Source organism: Lepisma saccharinum, chromosome 12, assembly GCF_977018435.1.
Source record: "Lepisma saccharinum chromosome 12, izLepSacc3.1, whole genome shotgun sequence".
NCBI lineage: Eukaryota > Metazoa > Arthropoda > Insecta > Zygentoma > Lepismatidae > Lepisma > Lepisma saccharinum.
In genome coordinates, this window is record NC_139240.1 from 63,662,066 (window position 1) to 63,686,228 (window position 24,163).

Here is a 24,163-nt window from a genome sequence, read left to right on the forward strand (position 1 = left end):
CGCTCGCCCACCCGTGCCCACCCCTGTCGCCGTCCCTGCGTGAAAGTTCTTACTTGTTATATGTACAAAAATAATTATCATCGGAATGCATTTATCATTCATTTTCTGCCATTCAAAAATACAGTTTGTGTGTTTGTTTTACATTATTAGGTAATGTGAAATTGACGGTGTTATATTTCAAATCGTTTATTCCAAACAAATGCTTTAGCACCGACTTCTACCCCCTGTTTGCGTAATTTATGAGGATAATTATGTCTTTGATACTACTACTACCACCACCACTACTACTACTAGTAATAATAATAATAATGTCATTACGTATTATTGTTGTTGTTATTATTATTGGTACGTTTAACTTGGTACTTGCCCCCCCCCCCAGACAAAAGTTCGTGGTTGCGCCTCTGTACTGCAGCCATTTTAATCCTGATGCATATCTTCCCGTCTCAAAATTGTGGGAAATTCCTCTATACCTGCCACAACTGGCAATAGATAACCATGTCATTACCTTGTCCACTCCTCTACGAAAAGAACATCCTGCAGACCATTACATAATGACAACATTCTCCTACCTATCTACACAACCGCCACTTTCCCCCTCGATCGAGAGGAGGGGAACGGCTCCTTGTAAGTCACGTGGTTTTTCTGTATCGTTTCTCCAGTCTTGCTGCAAAATCTGACGGCTTTTTACTGGCAGTGCTTGGCAGGTGGAAGACGATGACATCACGAAGCAGCTGACGCGGCCAACAATGAGGTGAGCAACGATTTCTCGCTTTGTTGTGCTCGCTAAGATAATTAGTATTGTTACGCTACGTTAGGTCTTTCTTACTGTTCTCGCCTTAGGGCACTAAAACTGTGTAGACAAAAAGACAGGTACCTTTGCGAAGCTAATTCATTCTGCAATATGTTGCTCGTTTAATAATAATAATAATAATAATAATAATAATAATAACAATAATAATAGTGTTAAGCGAGGTAGCTCAATCGAAGTCGGCCCCCGTGGCGGAGTGGTTAGCACATCGTGCTACGAGGCCAGGAGTCCCGGGTTCGAATCCCAGCTCGGTCATGGATGTTTGTCATTGTCTGTCCTGAAAAGTCCTGAAATAGAGATTTGAGTGAATGAAGTGTGATGGGAGAAGCTTCCGCTCTGGGGCTTTCCTTTTTATTTTTAAAGAAAATCGTTTGGGGGTCTAGAGTCCAGCACATATATTTCTGCCGTGCGATGCGCGACAGAACTCAAGAAGCAGTGTTGCTAATGGAGCAGATAGAAAAATCGCTGCAGTGCGCCGATGCACAGCTGTTACGTACAACAAGTTATACCTGTTAAAGCAGCTCCGGCGCCCACACAGCGTCGTATAAAGTGGGTACCTGGAGGAAACTCTGGGCGTGGTGCTGATTACATCACTCTCCACCTTCGGCCGTGATCAAGAAAGTGCAGGCCTCTAACTCCCCACCCACCTATACGCCTTCATGGCGTGGTGCAAAGCACATGGGAGCACTTTACTTTAATATTAATAATAATAATAATCCTGGGTAGAATAAAACTAAAAATAATTCAGGCGCCAGCCCCGTTTCATCAGGAAGAAGTGTTTTGTTTTCAAATACATGCTAAGAAAGCCATGACTCTAACTAAAATAAGATCTTAAAACACTTAATTTAATAATTAATACAAGATTGGATTCAAAATAATTAATACTTGCGCCTACCTAATGAAGGCCCAAGTATGAATAACTATTCAATATATTCTAATATATCGCCGACAATACCATTTCGTTCACATTTTAAAATTCAGCTAGCAACAGTGCAAAAATGTATTATTCTGATTTAAATTTAATCATGATTTGAACATTGAGAAACACATAATTCACTCGTTATTTTTTAAAAAAAGTAAAAGAAATTTTCGGAACCGAACTTGGAATATTAAAAAAAGAAAGAAAATAGTGCCTCGTATTTTTCTACCCCTGATAATAATAAAAATAACAACAATAATAATAATTATAATAAAAATGTGCTTTATTAAGCGGGCGAGGATTAGCGTGGGGCAGTTCTGCCACCTAACCCTTGTTTGTCTCAGTTTTGTTGAAAATCAGCGTAGCGCGCTACGACGCCAGGGGTCCCGGGTTCGAATCCAGGCTTCGGCATATGTGTTCGTTGTGAGTGTCGGTCTCTCGGATGGTGTAGTGGTAACGCTGTTGCCTTGTAATCAAGATATCCCGGGTTCGATACCAGGTGGAGGCATGTAGGGGTTTTCGTATGGCACTTTAAACCCTATGTCCAGACCCGATTAGCCTTTCTGTACATAAAGCGGACTTATACAAACTTAAACCAAATCTTTGTGAGTGTCCCTTCATCAATTTATTCGTATCATTACTCATCCTCATCTACGCGATTAGCCAAAAGTGACAGAAAAGGGAAGTTAAATAAATTTAATTAATTTGTTTAAACTCAATTTTTGTGCACAGATAGGCCAATTGGGACTGGACCTACAGTTTAAAGTGGGATCCGAACCACTATATGCTTCCACTGGTTATCGAACCCGGGACCGCTTGATTACAAGGCGGCGACGCCACCACTTCACCATCAGGGGGATCTTGTCAATGTAATATTACATATATAAGGTGCATGTAGAATAGTAAGCTACACAAAATTAAATGAACAGAGGAAGTGTTTAAATACAAATAATAATAATAATAATGTGATAATAAGAAATCAAATCTAGCGAGGAGAATGCCAAAGAAAGTTTTAGTAATTGTTGTATGCAACATATTTTAGCGACGAATCATATTGTTGTGAAGGTCACCCCAATCCGTGGGTTATATACGGACGCGTGGTAACTTTTTGTAAGAAGCTTTCTTCTCCAAAACAATTTTTCTTCAAGGTTCGGTTTCCCAGGTTTTGGAAAGGTCTGCATCTCTCCTATGCAAATATTTCTCTCAAAGAGTACCTGTTAAAGTCATCTAATTCCATCTCTGGCAATAACTTGTTTTCGACCAGAAGCTAAGATCTGAGGAACATATTACAGGCAGTACATAAAAAGGCCATGCGTCTCTTAGGTTTACTGTATCGTTTCACTGAAATTGGTGAGAATCTCAGCCCTCGCTAATTTACTACCGGCATGCCATACCGGCCCAATTGGATCACTGCATTCCTGTCCATTAATGTTCCAGCCATCAAGGATTTCCCTGCCGAAAAGTATGAGACCTTGTGGATTAAGGGAGGACGCCATTCTCCAACTGACAAACCTCACCGAGCCAACAGCATGTTATAGAGCTGATATTTTACATGTATTAAAGCGTTCACAGGAAACTTGTTCAAGTTTTCGGTGTCACTAGATTCATAGCTCTTTTGTGTATTAATTTATGATATCTTAGAATGGAAATATAGTGTTTCTAAATTAGGGGAAGGTGGGGGAATGGCGCTCAGCGGGCAATGGCGCTCACCCCTCTGTAGTCGTTACGGAGGGTGTTATTGAAGAGTAACCTGTGCTGACATCTAGAACCCAGTACTACGAAGCACCAAACAAAAGGCGGCACATGTGGAGTTGACTTTTAAGAAGCAGGGTGCGAAAAATGAATTCGTCATATTTACTTATAAAATTGGGAAGGAAAAAAGTGCAAGGTAAGTAGACGGAACGTTTAAGCTAGAGTCTTGAAAATTTTACAGATATAATAATAGTATCTCCTGTTTATTTCTTAATTATTATAAAGTAAACATTTGAGGTTCTTCATGAGACGAGAAACAAATAACATAATATGGCGCCTATCGGGTAATGACGCTCACGCTGTTTGTGATGGGAACATGAAGGGTGCAAAGACGTTTCTCATAATAAGCGTCCCAAGTGTGCATTTTTGTGCAAAATTGTGCTCAATTTAATTTGTATCTGCATATTAATAAATATAAGTACTTAAAGATATAGTTTCTGTAGAGTACAAAAATGGTATTGATTTACTGTTAGGATGATTACTGAGTGCCATTACCCTACCAATAGGGCAATTGCGCTCACACGCACATTGTTACTTTTTGACGTTTACAGAGATAACTATTAACGACAGGGAGCAAAGTGATACGCAGAGATGTACTACAAATATTGCTTTTTCAGGCCCACATTTTCTTTTTGTTTCACTGCGTACAGTTTTTGAGATTTTTAAAATCTCCCTTAGGTGGTCGCAGTTCCCCCACTTTCCCGTACGTGTTGCGAGAAGAATTAATGACCAATGTTTTAAGGGTTCTTAGAACCGCAAGGCAATACTGTAGTTTAGTTTACTGACTGGTAGCATCCATAATATTGGTGATTTGGTGTTTTTTAAGTCCACTTTACGCACAGTAAGGCTAATCGGGACTGTACCTACAGTTTAAAGTGGGATCCGGACCACTGCGTGCCACCACCGGGTATCGAACCCGGGACCTCTTGATTACAAGGCGACGACGCTACCACTGCGCCATCGGGGAGGCGTATATTTATGTGTGTATGTGTATACAGAGGCGGCAACTTAAAATAAATTTAGTGGGGCAAGGTTGACATAAACATTATTCTTTATGTGCAAATACATATAATATCTGTCCCTCTGCGTGAATTTGGGGGGAGGCAGAAAGTGCTTTACCCTCTCAAAGTCATCGCCTATGTATAGCTGCGTACAAAACCTTCCCCCAGAAAAGAAATCAGAAATACGCCACTGAGTGGGCATCTCCCTCCCCCCCAAAGCAAAAAGCTTAATTCGCACAGTGTGCGTACGTGTGGTTGCCACACATAACGTACGTACATGTGGCGTCCTTAGTTTTTTTGTGCGTGTAAAGTCACGAACATCACAAAACCCGTTAGAAATTTTTCGATAATTACCACGAAGCTTTAATGAGAAAAAAAAAATATTCGAGGACACTGCACTCGGTGGGTGCCTTCCCCTGCAGGTTGGGACGAGGGGGGGGGGGTGTAGTAGGGACTAGTGTATTATCATTAGTTCAAAAAGTAAAATGCACGCAACGTACATGAAACTGTAGCCTTTGGTAAAGAGATAATTATTGACTACATGTTACACTTCCTTCATGTCTGGCCTCAATTACTGCTTGCAACAGGAATTTGCTTCAGCGCCATTAAGGTGATATCTAGAGACCGGATTTTAAAAAGAAAAAAAATTCTCCAAAAGGGACAAAACAAAAGGGAAAATTATTGCCAAAGAAAGGGGAGGAAAGGATTATTGTTTCTTTGCACTCCACTAAAAATACTATTTTAAATGAAGTGCAATATATATATATCATTCATACATAAAAAGGGCCGGACCCCATGGCTGAGTGGTTAGTCGACCTCCATGGCGGAGTGGTTAGCACAGCGCGCTGCAACGCCAGGGGTTCCGGGTTCGAGTCCCGGGTAAGGCATGGGTATTTGTGTTTGTCCAAACGTGAAAAACTGATAATACTGTAAAAATTGAAAAGTGGAAAAGTGGAAAAAGTGTGAATGTCGGGGGATACCACCGCGTAGGGGTATTCCTTAAAAAAAAAAAAGAGTGGTTAGCACATCGCGCTGCGACGCTAGGGGTCCCGGGTTCGAATCCCGCTCGGGCATGGTTGTTTGTAAATGTCCATTTCATCCTCATCCCATGGAAGGCAATGGCAAACCACCATAGGTTCACCTTGGCCAGCGACCTTCCGGTCAAAAGACCTGCCTTCCGGCAGACAACTCATCGTCATATAAAAAGGAATGCATTAAATTTCGTATTAATGTATCCCTTTTTTATATATCCCCCCACTTTTCGTCACTTTTGCCCCCGCACTATGCTAAACCTTATCTAAAAAGGGCAATATGCTGTCTTTGCCCCCACAGTTTTGGCATCTTGCCCCCCGCTTTTGGTATATATTGCGGTCTCATTTCAAGTCCATTTTTATTTTTTATTTTAAAAAAATGTAAAATACAGCTAATAATCTTATCATCCGTTTCGATGAAATCTTCCTTGCAACAGCTTCCTGCCACTTATACCTGGCTTCGCCATTTCACTGACACTCAATACTGTCGTCACTGTCACACAGTTAAGTTAAAACTATTCTAAATAAACTTCACAATAAAAGTCTAAATCTAGCAAATAAGTTTCAGAAATCTCAGGGGGGGGGGGGGGTTACAGATATAAAGCTTTTTGTGTTTGTTTCTTGCGAGTGTCAGCACGTGAGGTATTATTCTCTTTTACCAATTTCAAATATTGAATTGAAAATGAGTTATATTTTATGTTCGATTAGATTTCACAATATGATATGCAAAGGCAATAATTATAAATTAATTAGCAGTATAACGTGTTAGTGGGAAATACGAACCTCCATGATGTTACTAGAGCTAGCTCCAGAGATCCTGTGTTCGAATCCTTTAAGGTTTCGCATCATATTCGTCATTATCACGAAATTTGCGTTTTGAGAAGGTGGGCCATCCTGATTTTGGAAGGCTGTTGCCCACTCTGACCCTCCCTTGGCGCGGCCCTGCTGTACAATAAATTGCAGAAAACATTTCCCCAACCATAAAACCAGCTGGATAAGTGGTGGGAAAGTAATGTATTGCCTCATAACATTGTTGAACATTGAAAAAGTTTAAAATGAAATCACGTTTTAACTGTACAATAACAGATTAGTGCCAAATGAGATGAGTATGCGAAGTTAATGCCTCGCGTACATTCAGTTCCACACAGTATAACATTCCATACAATTTACCTTCGTCATGCTTACGTCACACCGCTGATTGTAACAATGACTGAATGGAATTACTGGCATTGTTGATAAACGTGTGGAACATTCCTTTCTAATGATAATGTTGACAAGACTTTGCTATTGTTCTTTACGTGCTTTTCGTATATGTCATGGGGTATGTCGAAACGACACATCCGGTACACATAAACACTGGCGTACGCAGAAGAGGAGGGGGGCTGATGGCGATACAGCCCCTTCCGAAATTTTGAGAAAATCAAAATTTCGTAATGAAAGCTGGAGAGACCATAGTGATAAGTGCAAAACAACCTTGAAATGATCCCGGTAATCACTTTTGTCTTTGTACAACGTTCAACACGAATGTTTAAAATTACAATTACGAAATATTTTATAGTGTGAAGTGTAACACCACCCCCCCTACAAAACAGCTATGTAATATCCTTCTTTACAATTCCAGACCCTTCCGAAAAAAAACCGCGTACGTTAAAGTAACCCTTTCTATTATACACGAAACTAAATCAAACTATCCAAAAATATACATAATTACAATGCTACATAAAGAAAATTAAAAAAAAAACCTTTTACATTCCCGAAGTCAAGTTAGGGATCATGAAAAGGGGCAATTTTTCACAAGTCTTAAGTTATAGATTGTTACCAAATTGTTATAATACATCGAGAAATTGACGATATTTAAAGGTACAGTAATACCTCGTTAATGCGAACCCCGATAAGCCGGACTTCGCTTAATCCGTACAGGCTAAAGGCAAAAAGAAGAAGACGAAGAAGAATGCAAGGTTTTAAATGTGGCTAGAAGTCAACTTCCCAAAGAAAAGGCAGTCAGCCACTGAATTCTGTTTCCCGCAGACTCTGTACTGTACTGTATAGTATATTTAGGTACATGCCCTTTAAATACACCATAATAAACATGTGTTGTTGCTATAAACGGAGTTTTATTGCACTTTCTACTGTTCTTTTAGGTTATTTCAGTTAATCCGGACTAACGAGGTTTTACTGTAATTTGAAAACGGCTACTATTCGCACTCACTGTGCGAATTAACGCCGGGGGGGGGGGGGCTGCTGGCGGGGATTCCTCACACAAAAAAATATCCCCGGCGTAATAAATTTATTTTTAACCCTGCTAGGGGTATTTTTATCCCCTTAAATAAAATGGAACTGAAAGCATATAGTATACCATTTCTTGAATATGTAACAGACACAATTGAAAAATCATTCGTGTCCATTAATGTTCCTGTCATACCATTCTCCAACTGATTGACCAACCCCTCAGCGATCCAAGACAGGCCCGTACCCAGCATTTTTTGAAGGGGGGTGGCAGACCTATAGGCGAATTTTAAATAAATTTTCTCTCATATTATACACTGTAGTTATATATACAGGGTGTCGCAAAACTCTTTCAACAACGCTTGGGTGCTGGTAGATATCATAAAAACAAGTAACTTTTCCCTATAAAGTTTACCTCGAAAGCGCTTAGTTTCTGCGCTATAAGCGCTTAAAATCTATCCTGTACGTATGCAACCCAACACAGCAAACGCTTGCTCTGACATAACTACCAGGGGCGCGTGGCAGGGTTGCCACTAGCGTTCCTCGTTAGGAGAGACGACTTGAAAACAACAACCTGGGAGTCTTGCCTGAGCAAAATCCAAAACATTAATGATACTTGCGATGTTGTAAGAAGCATTCACAGTATTTATAAACTGACCAAGACAAATAATGGGCAGACTGAAATTCAAGATTACGTACTCATTCTAAAATATCTCCATAATTGATCGATTGATTTGGTTTATTTTAATTTGCTTTTCTGCCACCTTTGGCTAATCGCGAAGATGAGGATGATAGCTATGATGAAATAACAAATGACACCATTGTCTAGGCCGGGATTTAAACTCGAGACACCTGGCGCCGTAGTGAGCTGTGCTAACCACATCACTACGGAGTATATGATTAATTGATTGATTGATTTGCTTTATTTTACTTCACTTTTTGTGCCACTTTTGGCTAATTTGCGAAGATGGGGATGAGTGATGATATGATGAAATTGATGAATGGACACTCACAAACATTCATACCCAAGTCGGGATTCGAATCCAAGACTCCTGGCATCGTAGCGCGATGTTCTAACCACTCCACCACAGACGCCGACTTTCAATTTAATGAAAAGCGTCGTTTAGACATGAACAAAATTCAGACATTAAAACGAGTGCTTATTAAGAACCAAAGCCAAGAAATGCATACTTACGAGGGGGTATCCAAAAGTTTTAATTATCACCATGAAATAAAAAACATAAAATAGTCACTTGCAGTGGTCAAAGTTAGTTCTTCTCCACGTAGTCTCCCTGCAGAGTCACACATTTTTGCCAGCGTTTCTTCACCTGTTTCAAGCCCTCTTTGTAGAAGTCCTCCGATTTGCTCGAAAACCACTGTTCCACTTCGAAAATGACATCCTCTCTGTCGTCAAATCGGCTACCACGAAGTGGTTTCTTCATCTCGGGAAAGAGGAAGAAGTCGCTTATATCAAGATCAGGCAAATAAGGTGGATGGTGCAAAAGTTCATAGCCTAACCGGTGGGCGGCGACAACGGATGCTTGGGCCGTATAGACGGGTGCATTGTCGGCCAGGAGACGGACGCCTTTGCTGTTCATGCAACGACGTTTTTATTTCAATGCATCACGCAGTTTCTCCAGAAGGTTTCAGTAGTAATCGCTGTTGAGGGTCTCGCCCTTCGGAAGGTAATCGGTTAAGATTACCCCACGGCTATCCCAAAAAACGTACAGCATCACCTTCCCGGCAGATTTCTGGACCTTCGCCTTCTTGGGAGGGGAAGGATGGATGTTTCCACGCCTTGCTCATTTCTTTGGTCTCCGGATCGTAGAGGTATACCCAGCACTCGTCCATAGTGGAGAGACGAGCAAAAGAATCGTCTTCATTCCGCTCCAACAGAATCAAATTCTGCTGGGAAAAGTCGTGGCGAGTTTGCTTTTGAAGAGGTGTCAACAAGCGAGGTACCCAGCGTGCAGACACCTTATTCATGTGCAGCCTCATGAATAATCCTCCACGCACTTCCGTAACTTAGTCCAGTCTCCGCCATCACTCTTTCCATGGTCGATCTTCTGTCTTCGAGGATAACGGTCTCCACTTTCTTCACCATGGCAAGATCATTCTTGATTGAGTGTCTACCCGCTTGTGGCTCGTCTATCAGGGACATGTGACCACTTTGAAAGTTCCTCTTCCACCTCACAACCGTGTCATATGATGGGCTTTCATCCCCATACACAGCTTTCATTTCGTCGTGGATTTGGTGTGCGTTGTTGCCCTTCAAATGGAGGAACTTTATGACACTTCGGGCTTCAATTTTGTTCATCATGCAGGTTGATGTCTTCTACAGCTAGTGGAAAGAAAACTACGTTCGACAAAGATTTGATATTTGCACAAGTATGCATGGCAATGACACTGATTATGGACAAAAAGTTTCATGTAAATATCTCTATAACTTCTTTATTATAATTAAAACTTTTGGATACCCCCTCGTATGTCAAGCGCTGAACTGTAAAGGGTACTCGTATTGCACATTATTTACATTTGTTAGTTCGTGGATTTCCCATATATCACGTGTCCCTTGCAATTGTTGATATCGCATGATACACGAAACACTCGGTGGTGATGTGGTTAGCACAGCTCACTACGGCGCCAGGTGTCTCGAGTTTAAATCCCGGCCTAGACAATGGTGTCATTTGTTATTTCATCATAGCTATCATCCTCATCTTCGCGATTAGCCAAAGGTGGCAGAAAAGCAAATTAAAATAAACCAAATCAATCGATCAATTATGGAGATATTTTAGAATGAGTACGTAATCTTGAATTTCAGTCTGCCCATTATTTGTCTTGGTCAGTTTATAAATACTGTGAATGCTTCTTACAACATCGCAAGTATCATTAATGTTTTGGATTTTGCTCAGGCAAGACTCCCAAGTTGTTGTTTTTAAGTCGTCTCTCTTAACGAGGAACGCTAGTGGCAACCCTGCCACGCGCTCCTGGTAGTTATGTCAGAGCAAGCGTTTGCTGTGTTGGGTTGCATACGTACAGGATAGATTTTAAGCGCTTATAGCGCAGAAACTAAGCGCTTTCGAGGTAAACTTTATAGGGAAAAGTTACTTGTTTTTATGATATCTACCAGCACCCAAGCGTTGTTGAAAGAGTTTTGCGACACCCTGTATATATATATATATATATATATATATATATATATTAGGGAGGGGTATGTATAGGAGAGGGTGGGTAGAGAAATTTGCTCATTTTGTTTCGAAATGTTGAAGAACAGCATTTTCTAACCTATATGTATGCAACAACGTGACAAATATTTGCAGTGCTATTTGTTTCTGTCAGATAGCGAAAAAAAAAATGTTTGATAGGGATAGACTACATGTATGCATAATGCAAACAATTCAAATAGCCTACAAAAAGGAACATATGTATGTGGGATTGATAGATGAGGGTTCACACCCATTTTACAAAGGCCCTGACTTTTCCAGGTATTTTACATAACTGTGTAATGATTTAACATGCTAAAAAATAAGAGTTACACTTCAACTTTGTAAGTTAATCAAATGAATCATGTTTGTTGAACATTTTTGAAAATAAATGAAAGAACCTTTTTATAAGCAATATTACTTAAAAAGGAAAATTGTTGGGAAGAAAAAACGAAACGTGTTTCCGGTTACAAATTCTGACTTTTCCAGGCTTTTAAAGGTTTTTTAAAAATTATTTGTTCCAATGACCTCAGTCTTAGCCTTGTCTTCCTGACTCCTCCAGTTGGAGTCAGTGCGAACCCTGTAAATAAATTATCTGTGTGACTTCACCCTGGCAGTGTCTGCTGTCTGCTGGCATAATATTGTTTCTATAGTGAATTTTCGATTTCAGAATCTTATACGACAGTAAAAATAAATTCCAGAGGCAGCCAAAAACCTATTAAATGGGGATGCATACATGTGGATTAGAAAATGCTATATTATCAACGGCTCGTAGCATCAAATTTTTTGGTCTTGATGTTCTCTGCACACTGTGAAATTTGTCTGTTGTACGGTCACACCATAAATAACAAAATATGTTAAATGTACTCAGACATTTTTTTGCCCCAAAAATCTAGCAACGATTCTGCTGTGAAGTGGATTTTCCTCTTTACATAATATTAATTAACCCTAAACCATTGAGTGGCAGAATGGACATCAGTTGCAGAAAAGCTCTGATGTTGGAGAAAGAAAACAATATTTTTATCCTTCTGCTCAGTGGTGGCGAAAAGGGATCACAGACCTTGCGGTGCGGGTGGAGAGCCAAATGCCCCTTATATGGTTGGTTTTGTATTGCAGTCATTGAGGAACCTTTCTTCCATAATGTAAAGAGTATAGAACATTCCCCTCTATTCTAATTATATGAAACATTTGTGACCGAGCAGAGGCGAAAAGGTTGGATATGGATTAAAAAGGAATGGACTGTCCCGACTGAATCGGAACGGAACATCTGATAGCCTTGCATCAATGGTTATAGAACTAAAATAGCTCAATATTGCAGACTGCAGACTACTAGAGCCTGCCTCTGTCCAGAAACAACCTATTTATTTGTGCAAGGACAAAATTGAAATTCATGCAAAATTTGATAAAAACATCAACGTAATTTGTGTACGTTTTTATACGTTCAAATTAAAATTTTTCGTTGCTCGAGGGGGGCCATGGCCCCCTGGCCCCCCATTGGGTACGGGCCTGATCCAAGACATAGGTTGTTTTCCACTTATGTTTTCGTGGCATAGTTCTGATATTTTAGATTAAGTTTGAACTTGGCAATATAAATTTGGTCAGGTTTTCTGTGTTGCTAGTTCGATAGATATTTTTGTGTATTAGGGTTTTATTAGAATATAAATATACAGTTTCTAAATTACGTGTAAACGTTATCATAGGTTTTAATGACCCAGGTTAGAACCAATGTTCTTATTTACTTGAAGCCGCAAGGCAATAGCTTAGTTCACTCACTGGTAACATATACAAATTTTCATATCCAAGAAGAAAAATCTACTTCCGGAAATGAAATCACAATTAACACCACTGAGTGGGCATACCCCCTTCCCCCCAAAGCAAGAAGCTTAATTCGTACGGTACAACTTTAAACTGTAGTTTCAGTTCCTATCTGGGCATAAAGTGGATTTCAACAAGAACAACACATTTGCATGAATTTTTGTATTGCAGTCACGCAACATTGTCTTAAATTCTCTCCAAATTCGTAGCTATAGTGGAACCAGGAGCAAAACAACTTGCGCAGACCCGCAAGTCCTGTGCACCGTACCCCCGCGAGTAGGGGAGGGGGAGATTGGACCGTGCTTCTTTATGGCCCGAGGTGGAGGGAAGAAGGGAAAGTTGCGCGAAGACTTTTCGTTTCAAGGTTTTTTTCCTTGTGGCCGATCTATACTTTTGAAGTTTTTAACGACAGTTATTCAAGAGCAAATGAACATCTCAAAGATGTGAGCACTCTGTGCTTTCAGCAATTGTTGTATCTTTTTACCAGAAGCAAACATATGTTGCACTTCTGTGAACAGGATGAAGGCAATTTTCTGAGCCTGTCGTAACAATGGATGATTGTTGGGTCTACGTGCACGATACCGAGGCGAAAGAAAACGTGAATAAGCAGTGGAAACACTGAGGGAACACATTTATACTAAAGCTCGGTTTCTGTCGCATAAGAACCTACATATCCATGGGCGTAATTTGGCGCCTAACTTTGGGGAGGGTGGGGTGCAGGACTATTTTGCTATGTAACTGCTACATTGGCAAAATCATAAAAAAATACTTTCCTTAAGTAATATGTATATAATTAAACATTTAAAAACCATAATTATTTATTGGAAAACTAACAGACCCAATATAAATTTTAAGCACACGGGAAATTTTTGTTTGTGTTAGAACCACAACTTATAAGCTTAAAGAGAGCCTTGAATCTGAAATCTGACCAAAAACCAAGTTATTGTATGGTTCATTATGGCAAACAAGTCTCTTTTTGGGGCTGTCACGAATGTTTCACACACATACACACACACAAAACCATGGGTTGAAACTCATCATCACTGTTGTTACTTGTACACAATCGTAACAACACATCGAGTTCCGAAGTCAGTTTTGTCTTTGGTATTTTACAGGTGGCACAGAGCTCTCTTTACATTTAACACCTGAAAATGTTGGGGTGCGAGTCCCCCCCCCCCCCTGCCCCTTTTACGTTACAGCGAGATGTTGCAATGCGCCGTGATCGGAAAAACAAACCAGCTGCTATTGGTTTGTTTTTTCGATCCAAGCGGATTGCACCCCCCTCCTCCGATTGGCTCTTTCAACGTCATTCTTCAGGAATTCTCAAGGTCATTCCTCTTTCGATTGGAATTCTCTCCATGTGCGTTGCGAACATCTTGATGTCGTTAAAAATGCAAGTCTGTAGGGAAGATCATGTTCACTGCTTGTATGGGAATGTCTTTAGTTCCTTCTAACATATTACCTTCAGCCGGGTCAGCAGCTGGTACTGCAACCTACGGAATATGCTGAAGGAGTTGCTCACGACACGAACAGAGCTCGTCTCTTGCACGACAACGCACCAGTACATTCTGCTCATGCTACGGTTGCGGAAGCATCTCTTCTACTCGCCCGATATAGCACCCAGAGGCTTTCTCCTGTACTCCAGTTGCGGGGTAGGCGTTTTGACACTAGCGATGACGTCATTGAAAAGATGGAGCATTTGTTTCAAGCCCTTTTTAAAAAGTAAATAAAAAAATACGTGGCTTTTCTGCCACTTTTGGCTAATGGCAACGACAAGGATGCCTAGGTCAGGCCACCGAAGCGGCAACGGAATCCGGGTGGGTAGTACGCCCAACAGCAAAAGAAATAGTAGGCAAATTGTCCATCAGCATTTTCATTCAGTCCGTTTTCCACAATGTGATGATCATGAATTGAAGTAAAAACGTCATTAGGCAGAGGACAACATCTGCTTTGTATCAACAGAAATTCATTCCTTAAAACAACACAAGGTGTGGAATAAAGAGTAATGAAAGTAGTGATGGACAATTTACCTACTATTATCTTCGACGTTGACATGGAGAAGGATTAGTCAAAGCAAGACTTTGGCTTTGTCCGAAAGATCCAAAAAGCAGGCTTGAAGTATGGTCATGTCGGAAGTGACGTCACCTAGTGCAGTTCCAAACCGCATGACTCATCATTGTAGACTTGTTTACTAAACTCGTGAACTTGTTCACTTGTTCGAAATCATGGAAGTCGAAAGTCAGCCATGGCTGTAGATCTTCTAGTGTGTGGAAATGTAAGTAAAATAACCTTTTGAAACGCTATGTGATTTCTATGGTGAAAAACAAGTGTTTGAAACACGAGAAAAACAACGTGTCCTTAGTTTTATATACTGATCGTATTTGGCGCTACAGCCGAAGTGCAATTTGAAGAGTTTCGTTTCCAGTCCAAGGCTTCAAGACTGAATTGTGAGACCATTCTCGAGGTATGCACGCTTCAAATACCGTCTTGCACCTTTCGGACACGGCCTTTGTTTTTGGTCTCCCTCAATTTGTTCCTGTAGAGATCAAAACTACGATAACCCCTCGTACATTACTCTCATGGTGAGTAACCTTCAACGGTTAGATAATGATTGGAACTATGTCTTCTTGCTTCCAGTGACGTCAAGACCCCGGAAAGCCCACAGCGGAGCACGCCAGCTGACGGATGTGGAAACAATGGGGTGGCGCAACAATCAGGCGAAGAGCATCATGGGAAGAAGAAGAGAGTGTCCTTCAGGACTGCTCTTCCCCAGGTAAATAATCTCTCAATTATAGTGTGGCTGTGTCATTGTGTAAAATGTTTTCTTTTTTGTATTGTTTCCCAGGTTTTGTGTTGTAGCAAGACCAGAAGTCCAAAAAAGTGAGGAAGCTTCGCTTGTGAGGACCGCGTCTCTTTTGTAAAATCCATACTTGGAAGCGGGTGGGGGGACACCCCCAATAACTAGATAAAAACGCTCTTTGAGAAAAATTTGCATATTTTATAGGGTATTTGGATATATGCTAAATATGACTGTTCGACCCACATAAAATACCACAGCTTTTAATTCCCTTATTTTTTTCTGGTGCTGTTACTGCTTGGAATTTGGATAGGGTTGCTCTACGTCTCGGATTTTCCGGGACAGTTCCGGAAAGTGTAAGTTTGATGAAAGACCCCAAAGTGAATTTACGTTTATTAAGAAGTGTGAAGAACATGATAACGAAAAGGTCCATAATAATTGTGGTGTACATACATACCACCTGTGTACATACTGTTTATCGTACACCCCCCCCCCTCCACAACAGGCTTCCGGTAAGCCACTTCCCGAATTTTTACTTTTGAAATATAGCAAAACTAAATTTGAAAGCAGTGGTGGCGATTGGGTTCCAAAACTAGGGGGGCAAGTTGCCAAAACGGGGGAGGGGTCAATGACAGTTTACTTTCTCTTCGTAGATAAGGTTTAGCAAATTTCGGGGGCAAAAGTGGCAAAAAGTGGGGTGGCAACTGCCCCCTAGCCCCCTAATCGCCGACATTGTTCGGAAGTATTATTGTTTGCAAACACAGGCTTTATGGGTTGAGCAGGACATTTGCTAATTTTCCTATCCTTCTCGAAAAGTAATTGATTGATTGATTTGCTTTATTTTACTTCACTTTTGGCTAATTTGCGAAGATGGGGATGAGTGATGACCATAGGCGTAGCTACGGGGTGTGCCTAGGCACACCCTAATGGGCTGCTTTATCAAAGAGAATTAAAGACAGATATTTCAATAAGAGAAAATAAGCGGCAGTTTGTAAGAAATTGAAAATGTCATTACTTGGTACAAACGTGTGCATTATCGCTGATGAAACTAGTGTCTATAGATTTTCGATTTTTTGATGTCATTGGAGAAAGAAGATGTTTACTGCATTCTACTCTGTACTACAGCGCTTTTCTTCTATACCTGTTACAAGCTGCACGTGTGAGAGAGCTTTCTCCAAGCTTACCCAAGTTAAAACTAAATTAAGAGCAACTCAGAAGCAGGATAGATTGGAAGATCTCCTCTTGCTATTTGTGGAACAGGAAAAAGCTTAGTCTATTGATGTAAATGAAGTTATTGATGAGTTTAAGAACATTGTAATTTTGAGAGACGTCTCTTGTTATAGATGACGTGTATTTTGATGTATTTGTTTGTAACATTTATGAACATTTTGTGTGTGTGTAATTTCTATGCAATTTGACTTGTGTCTACTACATATATTCAGAAATTTTCAACACTGTTATTTAGTGAATTTATATTCCTTTACAAACATCAGTGCAGTTAAAGAGCCAAGTGATTGTGTTGCAAAATATGCTATTAAAAAGGTACAAGACTTCATTTTTTTTTCTTTGTGCACATCCAAATATAAAGTTCTAGCTACGCCTATGGTGATGACATGACGAAATTGATGAATGGACACTCACAAACATCCATGACCAGGCCGGGATTCAAACCCGGGACGCCTGGCGTCGTAGCGCGATGTGCTAACCACTCCGTCACGGGGGCCGGCTTCTCGCTGGAAAACTAATATCGTACAGAAAATCAGAAAAGATACATCAGCTTAGAATTTCATCAAGAGTATTCACGTGAATTTTCGTGTCGTTTGCTTTCGCTGTTGCTTAAATATTCTCAATAGTTTCGTGATTACGTAAGTCTATTAAACTATTGATAGTATCTAGGTAACAGCGAAAGAAAACCACACGAAAATTCACGTGAATGCTCTACAAGGAATTCTAAGCTGATGTATTTTTTTCAAATTTTGAAATTCAAGTATGATAGTGTTTTTTTTTTTTTTGTGTTTTTTTTTCGAAGAGAGAGGAAAATTTCTAAACAACTGCCCTGTCGTCAGGTTAAGGTCCAGCCAGCCGGGCCAAGGATAAAGTTGGGTGGAGGGAGGTCAATGACTGGCCGTCGAAACAGTTGTTTCTTCATTAATTCATTATTTTCTTTAAGTATATTCGACATTTATTGTGAAGTATTAGTGTAACGAATTATACTTTTATACCTATTAATAGGGACATTGATTTTTCGCGATGCGCGAAATGGCGAAATGTGAAAAAAGATGCAATTTTGAACATTCTGCACGTAACTACACCCCCAATGATGAAATATGCATGAGTTTTATTCGCAAAGTAATGCGAAATGTGTGCTTTTCCACGAAATGAACGCTTCTTCGCGAAATAACCGTGAAATATCATCACATTAAGTAGAAAACACGCAAAAACCGGCAATCCAGGTTGTGCGCGCAAACTGTCGATTTGTAACGAAACATTTGCTTAAAGTTTCCTGCCATTTGCAGCTGAAGAACGTTTTATCTTCGATCACATCAGGAAGACGCTGCAAATTGGGATTTCCCATGCACATAATCTCAGTTCGAAAACTTCGCTCCCTGTCAAGCTGCATTCCTTTCTTCCCCCGAATGTCTACTCAACTTCCAGTTTCATTGAACTTGCTAGCTGTAGCAGCGATAATATTAGTCTGTTCCCGCACATCAAGGGAAACAATGGTGTCATTTGTGTTCAGTCATGAATGAATTTTGTTTATCATCATGTGATTTTCAACATGTGTTTGTGTATGTGCAGTGGTGATTATTTTATTTGTTGGACAGCAAGGATATCCTTTAAATACATACAATGAATAAATCACTTGAGATATGCAATTTAGAAACGAAGTGATTTTGTGTTGACGTTTTCTTTTTGGTTGGACAGCTAAGTACTTGTGTGTGTGTACAGTATATAAAAATGAAGTAGTTTATCAATTTATAGCTCTTTTGTATGTTGTTTCCTCTCATAATGAAAAAGTGTATGCCATTTTTTTTCCACCGCTGGTATATACCGCTGATCTGACGTTTTGTTTACCGCTCTCCTCAGTTTTTATTTACCATAAATTTGTCTCCCTACCTATTAATCTATTGATAAGTGTATCGTCAAGTGCAGAGTGTTACTCAATTATTTTTAAGAGGGGATCACAGAAAAGAAGCATCAAGTTTAATTTATTCACTTCAAATGCATCGATTGATGCACCCATGCGGGTAATTGTTGTTTTCCTGGTTCATCTTTCATCAAGACTTCTCATCCAATGCATTTCTAATCAAGTGTTGAGATTAGTCATGGGAAATATTGAAATGCTTCTCTGTACTTGAATAGAAATTTGTATGCATTTTATTACCTCTTTAGTTCATACAACTCGTTTACTTATCATTTATTTTCTGTACATTTCGTTAATAATTACTAATGTTATTCCCACACAAATTTGTTGTTCAAGATCTGACAAGAGGTCTCTCAAACAGCAAGCTAAAAATGACCAAAATTTAGTACGTTGTGCAATGCACATGCTATATTCCATAAAAGGAAAACTTATTTTAATCAACAGTATGAAAACTGTAAGCCTTGTTGTTGTGTGTGTGATTTCTTATCTATACATGCACAAGAGATACAAACACGTAGGTTCAAATTAAACAACTTAACTTTAATACATGGAAGCTATTCACGTACATCTTACACACGGTTACTGTGCTAACCAATCAATAACATGCGATAAAATACAAATTCTTCTTCTTCCTCTTATCATGCGTCTATCAAAAACTTTATGTATAAGACTAAACACCGACTTAGTTTTGGAAGTAAAATATTTGATACATTTTAACCAGTCGACTCTATAGGATAGATATATCTACGTTCTGCAGGCAGTTAATTATGTTTACTGTTTTAATAGTAAACATTACAGACATTATATACATGTTGGATTATTACTGTTTAGTATTATTATACCTAGGTACATGCCCAATACAAAAAATTACTGATAATATTATCAAATTTATTCAGTGGGACTTATATTAAAGCAATAGAAAATTGCAGTTTCTGACTTGTGTGCCTTATTCCGAACATACTAGAAATAGTATTCATAGAAGCAGATGCACTTTAGTGCATACTCAATACGTGATGCATTTAAAAGGCTACAGCTTTATGCACTACTTTGCGTAAATTAATGCTCTTACTTTCCTGTGTGTGTGTGTGTGTGTGTTAAATTGTTTTCTCTTTTAGGAAATTTTTCCCGCTTTTTGACATCTTTTCACTTAATTTACCTGCACATAAAGAGATACAGAACTCATTGATACAAAAACCGATTGGTTTAATGTTTGGATTTTGGAACTTCCGTTTCAGATACTGGCAAGCACAGCGAAGAACATGTTACTTCTGGATTTGGGAATGGCTCTAGCCTTCCCTACGATTGCAATTCCTGCCCTTCAAAATGTTGACGGATCCCTCTCTCTCACAGACATACAAGTGTCCTGGTTTGGTAAGTGGACCTTCATAAACTTACTTCAGTTACTAGTTACTTATTTTTAATAGTAATTCGAAGTGTATGGAGCTGTGTTTGGAGATAACTAGTTACTTATACAGCTACTCAGTTACAAGTAACAGTAAGATTTTGGGGGAATTCTAACTGTAACAGTGTTACTTTTTGTAATACAAGTAACGTTATAAACAGTTACTTTACGACACCTAAATTGTTAACTATGTTGAACTGTGTGTCTTCTCTGAATGTAAGGTGGATGAATTATCTTGGAATTGGTTAGAAAAGACTTACATTAGCTTATATCTATACCACAAAATCTTTTAATATATTTATTTTATTATAATAAAGAACCATTTTAGCTAAAAAAAGAATGGTAATGTTTATAACTCAAGAGAGTGAAGCAGTTCGTAAGAGGGTAAATTTAGCCCTTTCACTCAAAAATCTTAGAAATACTCTCCTGGGTTCTTAAAATTGAAATAAAAAGCTAGTTCTGTACAAATAGCTAATTTTACTACAATGAATAAAATGTTGGCATATTAACTGATGTAAGGTGTGTACACAATAACATTGTGAAAGAAAATGAAATCGAGTAAAAGTGATGTGAATGTTTAGGAGAAAATATTTATCCAGAAGAGGTATTATTATTATTTTATTTTATTTATACTACTTCTTATTTACTCGTATATTCCTGAAAACATGGCGGTTAAAAGCACAATTCTCACAGTCATGATTGTGAGCACAAGTGTAACTCCACTATAAGTTAGAACTGTAACATTTCAGTGCTAGAAGTAAGTATCTCCTAAGTTTCACATTCTTGCTCATAGAGCACTATGTTTGTGCTTCAATGACTAAACATAATACTAAGCTTTCTAAAGGTGCCTTTTTCCCAAAAGTGTCTTGAATGGAGTTGCGCCACTTGTGCTTTGCGCCCCTCATATGTCTACTTCTTTACTCGCAGTGTCTAAGATTCATGTCTGTACTCTGTAATCAAGGAATCCCGGGTTCGATACCTGGTGGAGGCACATAGTGGTTCGGATCCCACTTTAAACTGTAGGTCCAGTCCCAGTTTGCCTTACTGTGCATAAAGTGGACATAACACACCAACTCAATCAATTAATTTATCAATCAATCATGTCTGTACTTGTAGGAAGCATTCCTTGGATATGCCAGCCTTTAGGAAGCGTCCTGTCTGGCATCATGTTCGAACCGTTCGGCCGAAAGAAGGCGATGATAATGGTGAACATCCCTCACATCATCGGCTGGTTCATGTTCTACAAGGCATCATCCGTCACCATGCTCTACGTCACATCCGCCATCATGGGTCTAGGCGTTGGTTTCATGGAGGCTCCCATTTTGACGTACGTCGGGGAGATCAGCCAACCAGAGCTACGCGGAATGCTGACGTCATATGCAGGAATATGCGTGGCTTTGGGGTTCTTTCTTGAGTATCTTTTGGGTACTGTCATTGACTGGAGGACAGCTGCTGCTGTGAGTGCGTCAGTACCCATAGCGACTATTCTAGCCATCTTCCAAGTCCCTGAGAGTCCGGTATGGCTTCTGTCCAAAGGTAGGAGCGAGGAAGCCGAAAACTCTCTCTGCTGGCTGAGAGGATGGGTTAAGCCCTCTAAAATCAAGGACGAGTTCACCCAGCTTGAAGAATATGCCAGAAACGAACACAAGCAGCTCCAAGTTCCCTTCCTGACCAAACTGAAGTCTCTGTTCGAGCTGGCACACATCAAACCAATCGGTCTTGTGATCATGATGTTCATCTTCTGCCATCTCTCTGGACTGTCCGCAATACGACCGTACATGGTTCATCTCTTCGAGCAGTTCGGCGTTCCCCTTGACGGACACTGGACCACGGTCGTGATGGGCGTCACGGCATTGGTATCCAATATACTTCTTTTGGTCATAGTTCCTTGGAGCGGGAAGAGACCGCTGGCTTTAGTGTCCATGTTTGGAGCTGCCATATCGTGTCTCTTGTTAGGATGTTATGCCTACATGAATCACAGATATCACCTTCAGATAGCCTGGCTACCTTTGACTCTCTTCATTGGTCTAGCCTTCTGCACCAACTTTGGCATCCTTCCAGTTCCGTGGATGTTGCTGAGTGAGGTTTTTCCATTCAGGATTCGTGGTTTGGCGAGCGGTATTGTTGCTGCTACGTCGTATATTCTTGGCTTCTGCGCATCGAAGACCTTTCTTGACCTGTCATCAGCGTTTAATCTCTACGGCGTATTCTTGTTCTACGGATCAATGAGCGTTTTAGGAACTATTTTCATCTACGTCTGCTTGCCTGAAACAGAGGGTCGAACACTCGTCGATATTGAGTCCTCTTTCTCTAGCAAGAAGACTGGTGATAACAATGCATACCTATAAAAGGAGATAGAGTCAACTACAAAGTGTCATTCACTACTTCCATTCACTTCTTTGGCTTACATGCTATCGTGACAGTATTAAGGGTATGGTTAAACTTGTCAAACTCCTTCCTATTGGCTTAGCAAATATTTTGCAATAATTAAATACTCAGATAAGAATCCTGTGCATACGTATTCTTTATCTAGTAAATATGTAATATTTTTCTACAAGTCAGTGCTTTCTTTAAACAATGACTTTTGATATCATAAAATTTAATGTAAAGGTATTTTTATTATGTACCAAAAATATAAGATACGTAAATCCAGTATTTTCAACCATCCTTTTTTAAAACAAGTGCTTTAACTCGTAACTGTAGTTTGATTAAGTAAAATAGAACAGTTATTAAACTTGGGCTAGTGAAATGCCGTGTGTACGTATATATATCTGGTAGACTGGGATTCATAAATAATACGAAGTACAGTATATTGTCCATGGCTATTTTTATAAATGTTTCTCTTGCATGCTATGTGTTTATAAAGAATAGATTTTTACGTGTGCTGGTGTAGAGGTTATCAGCAATTTGTTTGACATTTTGTTTCAATTGATGAATTGGGTAAAATAATGTCCAGGAACATGGTGATGGACAATTTGCTTGGTAATACTTTTGCATCCTACTGTTCAAGACGAGAAATTAGGCACTAGTAAAGAACCCTTGGACCGGCATCAGGTCAATTTCATTCAATAAAATAATATTGGTCTATAATGCAAGAGAAAAACCAATGAAATTAGTGGCGGACAATTTACCTGGCAATATTTATGCATCCTACTCTACAGAAGGCAAATTCTGGTATCTTAAATTTTCTATTTCAGTGTCTTAACTAACCATTTACTGTGTACCAAACATCGAATGCAAATAATGATTTACAAATTGATCATACACATTCCGTTGTGGTCACTGGTGCAATTCACTTATGAAAGTATTATTGCTATTATGTGATACACTTATTTTTCATGTAGCATTAACGAGCATTTGTTTGATTGCCTACTTGCAGAATTGAAGATGATCAGCAAGATAGTGTGATGAGTCAAAATATGTGTATCAGTTCGGATAGATTATACATAGATCCATACATCTATTTGATTTATGGAATCTATTTGTCGTATTGCTTTTTTTTTAATCCAAGTAATAAGGTGTTTCCTTGTGAGAGTGTGTGTAAAACATAATTATTTTCTGGAAGTTGAATTGAAAGTGATAGACTGAAAAATATACTTTTTGTTCATGTAATATATTTGTGAAGTTCATAATGTACATTAAATTATGGCAGCTGTGTTAAAACTGTGAAGACTTTATTTATGTATCCCATACATCGTCAACTTAAGAGTGCATTTTCCAAAACAGTATATTTTTGTTGGAATGTGTTTGTAGAATGTGAAAGTATTATCTTGTGATTGTGTTGAAATTGTTAAACTTTAGTACCAGATCTCGTCCATGTACGCAATTGTAAATATATTTTTCAAAAACAGTATATTTTTGTTGTCATCTTCCCTCCTTAGGAAGTAAAATATCACACTGTGCCAGAAATTGAAACAGAAAACTTTTCAGTTCGGATTTGTATGATTTTTTTTATATATAAAATACAGAGTGTCCGAAAAGTCACGCAACCCGGTGTTTACGACCGTATAACGGAATAGCGAAACGGAATGAGAAGAAACGCTTTCTGCCAAGAGAATGCCCTG

The 24,163-nt window shown here is 39.3% G+C and overlaps 1 protein-coding gene across 1 annotated transcript; it reads left to right on the forward strand.

Moving 5' to 3' along the window:
- The first annotated feature begins 677 nt into the window (after positions 1 to 677).
- LOC145996159 (facilitated trehalose transporter Tret1-like) lies at positions 678 to 23,922 on the forward strand. Its single transcript, XM_083132507.1, has 4 exons — positions 678 to 751; positions 15,393 to 15,528; positions 19,933 to 20,068; positions 21,216 to 23,922. Exons 1-4 carry the CDS (start codon positions 747 to 749, stop codon positions 22,445 to 22,447), a joined length of 1,509 nt encoding a protein of 502 aa, XP_082988633.1. The 5' UTR covers positions 678 to 746; the 3' UTR covers positions 22,448 to 23,922.
- The last annotated feature ends 241 nt before the right edge of the window (positions 23,923 to 24,163 follow it).